General features: G+C 42.0%; 1 protein-coding gene across 1 annotated transcript; it reads right to left on the bottom strand.

The window, feature by feature from the left end:
• Nucleotides 1-35: 35 nt before the first annotated feature.
• LOC108248000 (voltage-dependent T-type calcium channel subunit alpha-1H-like) lies at nucleotides 36-4,379 on the bottom strand. Its single transcript, XM_037973983.1, has 16 exons — nucleotides 4,259-4,379; nucleotides 4,083-4,151; nucleotides 3,792-3,976; nucleotides 3,533-3,659; nucleotides 3,230-3,355; nucleotides 2,819-2,908; nucleotides 2,225-2,402; nucleotides 1,996-2,144; nucleotides 1,880-1,897; nucleotides 1,810-1,817; nucleotides 1,567-1,700; nucleotides 1,404-1,462; nucleotides 1,220-1,298; nucleotides 791-912; nucleotides 501-659; nucleotides 36-179 (listed from the first exon to the last, which is right to left on the bottom strand). The coding sequence occupies exons 1-16, from the start codon at nucleotides 4,310-4,312 to the stop codon at nucleotides 72-74; spliced, it is 1,665 nt and encodes a 554-aa protein (XP_037829911.1). The 5' UTR covers nucleotides 4,313-4,379; the 3' UTR covers nucleotides 36-71.
• Between the last annotated feature and the right edge of the window lie 5,082 nt (nucleotides 4,380-9,461).

Here is a 9,461-nt window from a genome sequence, read left to right as displayed (position 1 = left end):
CTCTGTCGAAATCAGAGACGTCCTCTTCATAACTGTCCTTTTTGGGACTTTCCCCTTCGACACTGACAACTTCAGGACTGCTCTTCGGGGCTGTCCTCTTCAGGGCCGCCGACTTCAGGTCTGTTGGCCTTGGGGGGATTTTCAACATCAACCTGGGGCAGCTGCACACGGTTTACTTCCTGTTTCAGAGAGAAAACAAAGTTAGAGCGCTTGTTCTGCCAACACTGGTGCTTCACTTTTAAAGTTAGCAGCTAAAACTTTGTTTACATCATCAACAAGTTTTAACAACACAGCCAGGGTTATCTAGGATTTCTGAAATATAACACACTTCAATCAGTTAGAATCAGCGTTTATTTCTGACTGATAATAGTTTGAGAAACGGTTCGTGAAAAGAATAAAACATTCATTAAAACTGATGATTTGAAGAAATGTTCTGTTAATCTTGAACTCGTTTGCTCGGCTGTGTTCAGGTGTTCCTGTTCTAATGTTCAGCGCCGTACCTGCCGGCTCTCCTCCAGAGCCTGCGTAATGGACGCCACTATCAGGTTCATGATTAAGAACTGCACCAGAATGACGAACGTGAAAAAGTAGATGGGGCCGACCCAGGAGTTGTCGTACGAGCAGGCGGAGTCGCCCGGAACGCACGGCCTCAGAGTGTCCTGCACAGAGGAGGATATTCACTGGTTGGCAGGCACGACGTAACTTAGAGAATATAATATCAAGCAGGTGGTCAGGGTGTGAGCAGAAATCCCTCCTCACACAGTGGCTGCAGGTGTGAGTGCACTCGTACCTTCAGGACCTTGCTCCAGTTGTCACCTCTGCAGACCTTGTACAACGTGAGGAGAGTCACCAGGAAGTTGTGGAAGTTGCTGTAACGATGAAGCCCGGTACATGGGTTCTCCACCGAGCATTCTGAGCGACACAAAACCAAAGAAAATGTACAGATGATGGTTTAACTGCAACATGGACAGATTTTAAGCTATAAAACAGAATCAAGTGTTTATTTAGCAACAGAACAGCAAGAAAAAACAAAGTTTTTTTCCCTGAACTTTGATGTGATCTGAGAATTCATTTTTTTCTGCATCTTTTGTAGTAATCCACCTAGACTTCAGGTGAAAATTGAGCGTAGTTTCATTCAGCTGTTTGGGATCTGACTGTCCTTTAAAACCCTGCTTCCTGCTAACAGGAGTGTGGGCATCGTGTTGGTGGTGTGACTGACCTAAAGTGCCAAACAGCTCCACCCCGAGTGCTGCATAGATGAAGAGGAAGAAGAATAAAAGTAGACTGATGTTTCCGACCTGCAACCAAAGCACACGTTAAATCTCCTGCATTCTTCTGTGCCTCTAGTTGTATCTTTAAACCAGGGCCACCCACTTTAACCTTAAGACAGTGTTTTCATTTACCTGGGTCAGGGTCTTGACAATTGTTTTCAGAAGTGTCTTTATTGTCTTCGCCTTCAGGACTGAAAGGGAGCACTCACGGAATTAGAAAATTGTTATTTTAAACACACTCATCTGTCACCCAAAGGTACATTTACATCTGAACACGTTTCTTTAGTGTTTGCACCTTGTGTGAGTTGGAGAGCTCTAAAGATCCTCAGGATGCTCGGGTTGAAGGGGATGGTGTTGGGCATCTGGATCTGAGTCAGAACAATGCTGACGAGGGAGCTCAAAAAAACAAAAATGTCCAGCACGTTCCAGCTAAACACACACACACACACACGTGAGTTACATCAGGAACTCGCCACACGTCGCAAGTTAAAGAAGTCTCACTAAATTTGGCACATTACCCATCCTTGCAAAATCTCACAGGGCCGACTGCAATAACCTTCACCACAATCTCAACTAAGAGGATGATGGTAAAGATGATGAAGGAGTACTCTGAGATTGCTGACGTACTGAACACACAAATGCAAACAGTTATTATACTCACTCACAGGAATGAAGCCAAGAAAGTGTGTAGAAAGTTGAAAGATAGATTGTGTTTGTGTGTTACCTCGGGCTGGTTGTGATGCTCGATGCCCATCAGGACCATGTTCAAGAAGATGACGACGGTCATGAGGATGTCCAGGGTTTTGTTACTACAAAACAGATATATGAATCTTCTCAGAGTGCTGTAGCTCCTGTGGTCTGTTGCCTCGTTCTCTGTAACACACAAGTGACATAAATATTAAAAGTGATTCATATAAGTGCAAGTAAGCCATCCTCATGGTCCATTCTCTCACCGTTGTTCTCAGGAGGAGGCAGTGCTTGGGGCCGCAGTGCTTCCTCTCTCCTCTGCCTCCGTTGGCACTGATGAAACGTATCTACCATCACTCCAATGAACATGTCCAATAACAAGAGACTCATCATCACGAAAAAAAGGAAGTAAATGAGCATCCAGAGATTGTTGTTCTGCACGGGCTGAAAAGAAAACAAGATAAAAACTTATTATAGTGCTGTCTCTTGTGCATTAAGCATCATCTTCAACCTTCTATTTAACCTTTATTTAACAGCGTGTACTGCCGCAACACCTCCAGAATTTTGTTACATTTAATAAAAGCTCAATCAGATGTTTCATTTTTGTTTTACTGATACAATAAAAACATTACATGGCATTTGAAAAATACAAAAACAAGTCAACTAGAATTACTTTTTTATCATGGTTATTTACTAGCCTTAGTAGTAAAAAAGGGACAAGCCAGAGCCCGTTGCAAAGTTCTGCTCTGAGAAATTAGATCCATAAAATCTGCCTCGGTGTATAATCCATCATCTGCGATGCTGGTCGTATGTATATGTGTAAACAAAGATAAATCGGGGCATTTTAGTTGAGAAATAACCTGCAGGTCGACTCCGACTGCATCCAGTCCGTCGTACATAAGAATGACCCATCCGTCTTTGGAATAACACACAAACAGTGACACCAGGGCCTGAATGGGAAAAGGAGAAATCACTCATGCAAAAACACACATTTTACAGAGACAAAATGTCCGATTGTACAAAAGTTTTTTGTTTTTTTTTTATGTAGCTTGTCTGAAGCATTGAGTGAAATCCGTACTAAAAGAAGCACATTAAAATACAAATTAAAATATTGTAATGATGACCACCTCTGTGAAAGATTGATTTCATCTTCCTATTTTAAATATGAGGTTGCAGATTCACTGTATTTAGATATGAGATTATTGTTGACCTAAATCTTTTTCCCCCCTCCCTCCGGACTAACGTAAGAGGTCACACAGGACAGTTCGTACCTGGAACAGGTTGTCGAAGTTGTACTCTTTCAGCACCCACTGGTACCCGGCTGCCAGGCAGTCCATCTTGGTCTTGATGTTGGACAAGTTCTTACCCACACAGTAGTAGAACTTGCCTTTGAATAGCTATGTTTGAGTAAAAGACAGAACAACTGTGTGAGTGCTTTTTCCAGGTGTTTATATGACCACTGTGTCAAAGTTAGTCGGGTAAATTAATGTTAATACCTTAAAAAGTGTCTGGATAGACACTGTGACCCCTTTTACTGTGGTTACACTAAAGCTTTGTGTGCAAATCCAACTAACCTGGACTCCCAGGATAGCAAAGACTAAAATGAACAGGCTGGAGATCAAGACGAGGTTGGCCATGGGTTTGACTGAAGCGATCAGAGTCTCCACAGCCAACTTCAGCTTCGGTGTTCGCTGGACCATCCTGCATCGCACAAACATGAACAAACAGGTATCTGTTAGACTCACTGCGTGCATCTGCAAACACAAACTAGCAGACGTTATAATACACAAGCAGAAATTAAACATCTGTGTTCTCACATATTAAATAACACACCTGAGAGGGCGGAAAACCCGCAGCAGCCGGAAGACTTTGAGGATCCTGAGTGCGCTGGTATTTGACGAGTACATAAGTGTGACAACGATGTTCATTAAAGACCCAATCGCCAACGTGCCGTCAATCAAATTCCACGGACACCTAAAGTACGTGCCCTTTCCAAAAACAAGCCCCGAGGCAATGACCTAGTGTTGAAGAAACTATGATCATTATATGATTTGTGAAATCAGCTAAAATCTCTTTATTGTTTAGTTTGAAAAGTAAAAAGTAAATGACAAAAAGTCATTTCACCTTCATGGCCATCTCCACTGTGAAGACAACAGTGAACACGTGGGAAAAAATGTCCAAGACTAACCGCTCCTAACATGACAAGAGATTCATCTTGAGCTTGTATCACAATAACTGTGTGTATTTGTGTGTGTGTGTGGTCTCTGAGATTTGTGCAGCATTCAGTCGATCTGTCTCACCACGCTCTCCGGGTGAATGGCTGGCCTCTCAAAGGTGATGGTAACGCAGCTCATCACAATGAAACCTATGACCACATAGTCAAACAACCTGTGACTGACAATGTTCTGGCAAATCCTACGGAACCTGGGCACACACACACAGACACACACACACTTCAGTTCAAAGAGCTGTATAACAAAAAGACTGAAAGATATTAAACATGCGCCTTGGATGACTGGTTTTGATGGGAGGAGGAAATACGGGTTCTTTTAAAAACACTTCACTTTTTCTGACTAAGAACACCCCTGCAAGGTTGGCACTGTTGTGTACAAACGAGTTCAGAGGAGGACGCTCACGAGCATTAACCTGTTCGTGAACCTTGAACTCAACCGTCCTGTTTTGACCTGAGGAACTTGAACTCTAAATGGCGACATTTAACAACATTCTGCTAAGAAGTCCAAAGCTGCTGGAATCTGAAGGACTTTCAGGACAAAACCCTTTAAAAGTGATCATGATTAAAAACACAGTCATAAGAGTAACTCTTCAGTCCCAATTCCTGACTTATTTTCCTTGAGAATATCCCCAAAAACATGCAGCTTAAATCTTCAACCAGATTAAAATACAGTATATGTGAGCATTTTTAAAGTGGATATCCATAATTTAATTTGTCAGTAGTCATTTCAGCCACCAGAAACAGGAGCAACAATGTAAACACAAATACCTGCAGACATTTTACATCCCTCATTTTAACAAAAAATAGGGTGAAATGAAACTTATGACTAGTAGCAACAACTATGGATATCTGAAATGCAAGTTTTTCCCATTAGAACAGTATTTATAACTAGGTATCCAGTTTATTCTAAACAGGGAGACTGTGGATATCTGGAGCTGAAAGCTAAACACACATGAATGGAAAAGTGACGTCAATTTTATGAGGAAGAATGACAAGAGAGACAGCCGAAATGCTTTATTTTTTTACCAAGAAGAATTGAATTGTGGATATCTGTAATACATCACCAATCTAGTCAATTAATGTTAAAATGGCTACTTAAAACTTTTAAGGACTTTTAAATATCTCACCAACACTGAGCAACTGCTTTAGAAAACTTTATCTTGTAAATAAATCTTGGTGTTGTTCGTCACTCGTCTGTGAGCAGGTGACACTTACTTGTTCTCAGGAGGAAACAAAAAGAGCGACCGGTTCTCGTGTGCTCTGTACCATCGCCGCACCGGCTGGATCATCCTCAGGAATCTCTGAAGTTCAGCAGACCACACATCAGTCAGCACGCTTTGTTGAAAGGATGAACTGAATCATTCATTCATTCATTCATTCATTCACTCAAGCAGCTCCACTCGGTTCCTTCAGGGGAAGTTGTCATTAGTGCATCACGAGAGGAGTTCAGAAACTCTCACTTACGCTTACAGACTGCTGAAGACTCGCTGCTCTGTTGGTGCAACACCAGACACGAGCAGAAGTCTTCTCACAAATTTACGTTGTGCGAGGTGTTGTCTGTCGGCTCCACGTCGTCCTGGGTGTTTTCAAGGTTGGTCTCAGGCCCCTAAAACAAAATGAGCAAAAGAAATAAGGTGTGTTTAGAAATGTGGCACTTTGTGTAACCAATCTGAATCTAGTGGGGAATGAAATAAACCCTCTCGTTTCAGAGTCGTTTACATTTTCAGGAGCAGTGAGGATGTTGGAATCTGCAGAGGGATCTGCAGCTTCGTCACCTGATTCACGTTCTTTGGGCTATTGGAAGGAAAACAAAGAAACAAAAAACCAACACTTTTTCCCAGGGGTTTGCGGTGCTACACTGAAAACCTGTGTTGTGATTGAATCTTCCTGGAAGAAAACTCCATCAGGTCCTCACCTGAGCCTGGAAACTCTCTACCACGATTCCCACCAGGATGTTGAGGAGGATATTTTTCCCAAGCACAGTTATTACAACAAAGTACAGAGCCGCAAACGGAGAGGTCGACGCCATGGCATTGTAGAGGACAAAGTTCCAGTCTGCTTGAGTCAGAACCTGGATTTTAAAAAAGCATACAGATATTCATGAACAATAGTTGTGTGATGAAATCTGCTGATGAACACACCTGTTAAAAACATATCTCACCTGGAAAACTGTGACCATGGCCCAGAGAAGAGAGTCAAAGTTCTTCCTTTCGTCAATTAAGTTGCCATCTTCTGACACAAATCGGCAGCTGAAGAGAGTCATGCCCAAAATGCTGCAAACAGAATCCAGGTTACAGTCAGAGTCAGACGTCTACATTATAACACAGCAGCATTTTAGAGTCCAGGAGACAGAATAAACATGTTTAATGTGTGTGTGTGTACATGCCTGAAGATGTAAATAAAGAACAGGACAAGCCAGCAGAGGCTGGCCGACTCTTTGATGGTCCTCTTCAGCACTAAGAGCTGCCTCCTCAGGTACGGCAGGAAGTGTAGAAGTTTGACAAATCGAGCGACACGAAACACGCGGAAGACCGACACCATCCCGCCGCCGCTGGAGCTTAATTCTACCAAACTGAGAACCACAACAATGTTACTACAAGGGGGGAAAAAAATCCAAAACAAGTACACAAACCCAAAACTTGAATAAGGTTGTTATACCTGATGATCACGAAGATAAAATCGACAATATTTTCCCATTTCAGAAAATATGACAACTGTGAGACGATGAGGTTCAGGACCAGTTCGACCACAAACAGCACGGTGAAGATGACGTTGCAGACGTATAAGGCCTGGGTCAACATTTCCGGCTGCACAAAGAAAAAAGGTTCAAATAAATAACAATACAGAGAAAAACAGGTGTAAAATATGCAAGGGGCAACAAGGAAGCAAAACTCTTACAAAGTTTTCAAACTGAGTTAAACTGTGGTTAAAAACATGCTTCCAGAAGATGTCGCAAACCCAGAGAAAGTAAGGATGAACTCTCGTTTAAATAGGTAAAGATCAGGATTGTTAAAAAAAAACAAAAAGATGTGCATCAGCTGCAGGGGTTAGTTTGAAGATGATTTCAAAAAATGACAGAGATTAAAAAAAAAAAAAAAAGTTACTGAAAAGAAAAGTTTCTTTTTCCTGCAGCAGACAAGCTGCAGACAAACAGGAAGTCTTCTCACCTGGTTGTGGTGCTCCACAGCCATGGTGATGACGTTAAGGATGATGGTAATCATCATCACCCACGTGAACCGGCCTTTAACAAAGTCTCGCAGTTTTCTCCGGAGCCCGGAGATGTGCTGGGGAAAAAGGGGGCTCAGATAGTAAGTGTTTCTGGTCAGTGAGCAATAAAAACGTCTTCAGCTGAATGTGTTGTGGCCTCACTCCTCTCTCCGTTTGTCCGCTCTGGCTGCTCTCTGTTTGTTCCCGATTCCTGATATTCCTACAAAAAACAAACACGCTGTAAGTAAACGTGTGACATGTTTTACATTGTGCAAACATCAGACCAACATCTGACCTGCTCCAGAACTGTCCCAGCCAGCCAATCACCACGCGCCCGCGGTTCTTGATGAGCGCGAAGATCGCATCCTCCTCATCCCTGCCTTCATCCAAGGACTCAGAGAAGTGCATGGCGATGATGACGGTGCATGTGTTCAGGATGATAAAGGAGCCAAACTGGTCGGGGAATAAAAGCGAGAATTCTCCTTAGTGAACTGTGCAGGCGGCGGGGACATTAAATGAATTTAAATGTTTCTAATTGACTTCCAGAGTGCAGCCTTCACACACAGAGGCACGTGGCTTGTTGCGTTGGTTTGTTTGTTTTCTAAAATTACAGCAAGTTTTAATTCATCTTTGCCAGATCAACAGCTCTGTACCAGTTTGACTAAAAGAGTGTCGTGTGCCATCAGTAATGTGTCGAAGAGGTCAGGACAGAAGAGCCAAAACGAAAAAAAAAACTCATCTCAAAGCAAAATGTAAATATAAAAAAGGAAAAGCTGATACTTACACTGGTAACGAGGATGAAATGCAGAAAACTCCAGTAAGACGATGCGTCCATGACGTAGTACATGATGTCTGTCCATCCTTCAAGAGTGACAACCTGAGGAGAGACGGATAAGAAGACACCAAATAATATCCTGGGAAAAGTCTACAATAACATTAAAAGTCACAAATACAGCTAACAGTTTAACATGAAGTCAGATGACTCCATCTTGCTGACGGATTAGACACACAGGTTGATTTCCCACCTGGAAGATGGTTATCCAGGCGTAGCCGGCATTATCGAAATTGATGGACCCCATGTACGGGTTGGGGCCCACTGGACGACACACGTTATATAACAGGTTCCAGTTGATGCAGTCGGTGTAGTTCATCCAGGCCAGCGTCTGCGGTGACATGTTTCTACAAACCCGGCGGCTCAAGAAGGCAGACCTGTCCGTCGTCTCGGAAGGGAGGAATGTCAGAACAGTGTTGGGTCCCGTAGCTGTAAGCCGAACAGATGAACGGGTCTGTCTCAGCAAGGTCAAACTTGAAGTAGGGAGACAGGTTGTAGTTCCTGAAGGAGTCAGACACAACCAGAGATGATAAACTCTAGACTTTTACAAGCTTGTCACACAATGTTTAAGCATTTATTTGATGAACAGTTAAGTTTTCTTAACCCTCCACAAACATCGACAAGCAAGAAAAAAGAAAAAGGTCTGAGTTTTGTGCCAAAAAAACAAGTTAAAAGAAACTATTGGGTGAAATATTACACCGCAGATGTTATTTAAATTAAATTAAATGAAATGTTGGGTTATGGCAGGGCTAATCAACCCAAGTTGCAAGTAAGTCATATGTAAAAATGACATGATTATGTTTTTGCATGTGTCTTGTGTGTGTGTGAGAGAGAGAATGTGTGTGTCTGTCTGTTCCAAAAACCTCTCATGAACCACTGAACGGACTTCACTGAAATGATCAGGAAGTAATTATTGGATGTATATCTGCAACTCCTTAACCTTTGGAGCCAATCCAATTAAATATCACAGCCTCATCATCATGAGCTAATACAACAAAAACGACCACAAATAAGATATTGAGCTAATTTTTTTTTTTATTGTGTGACTTTTTGCATAACGTTATCTTTGAGGTTTGATCAAACTTTGTCATTTCTCATACTGACTTGTTTATTTCCTTCATTAAACACTGGCTGCTGTTGGCAAGGTGAATAAAAAAATACATTTTTTTGTCAATTTTCTAAATGTTCTTTCCATCTTTGAATGAGACATCTTGACATTAGTTTTTTTTTT

The sequence above is a fragment of the Kryptolebias marmoratus genome, linkage group LG23, assembly GCF_001649575.2.
Source record: "Kryptolebias marmoratus isolate JLee-2015 linkage group LG23, ASM164957v2, whole genome shotgun sequence".
NCBI lineage: Eukaryota > Metazoa > Chordata > Actinopteri > Cyprinodontiformes > Rivulidae > Kryptolebias > Kryptolebias marmoratus.
Note: the sequence above shows the minus strand (reverse complement) of the source record. Positions and strands in the feature narration are given on the sequence as shown.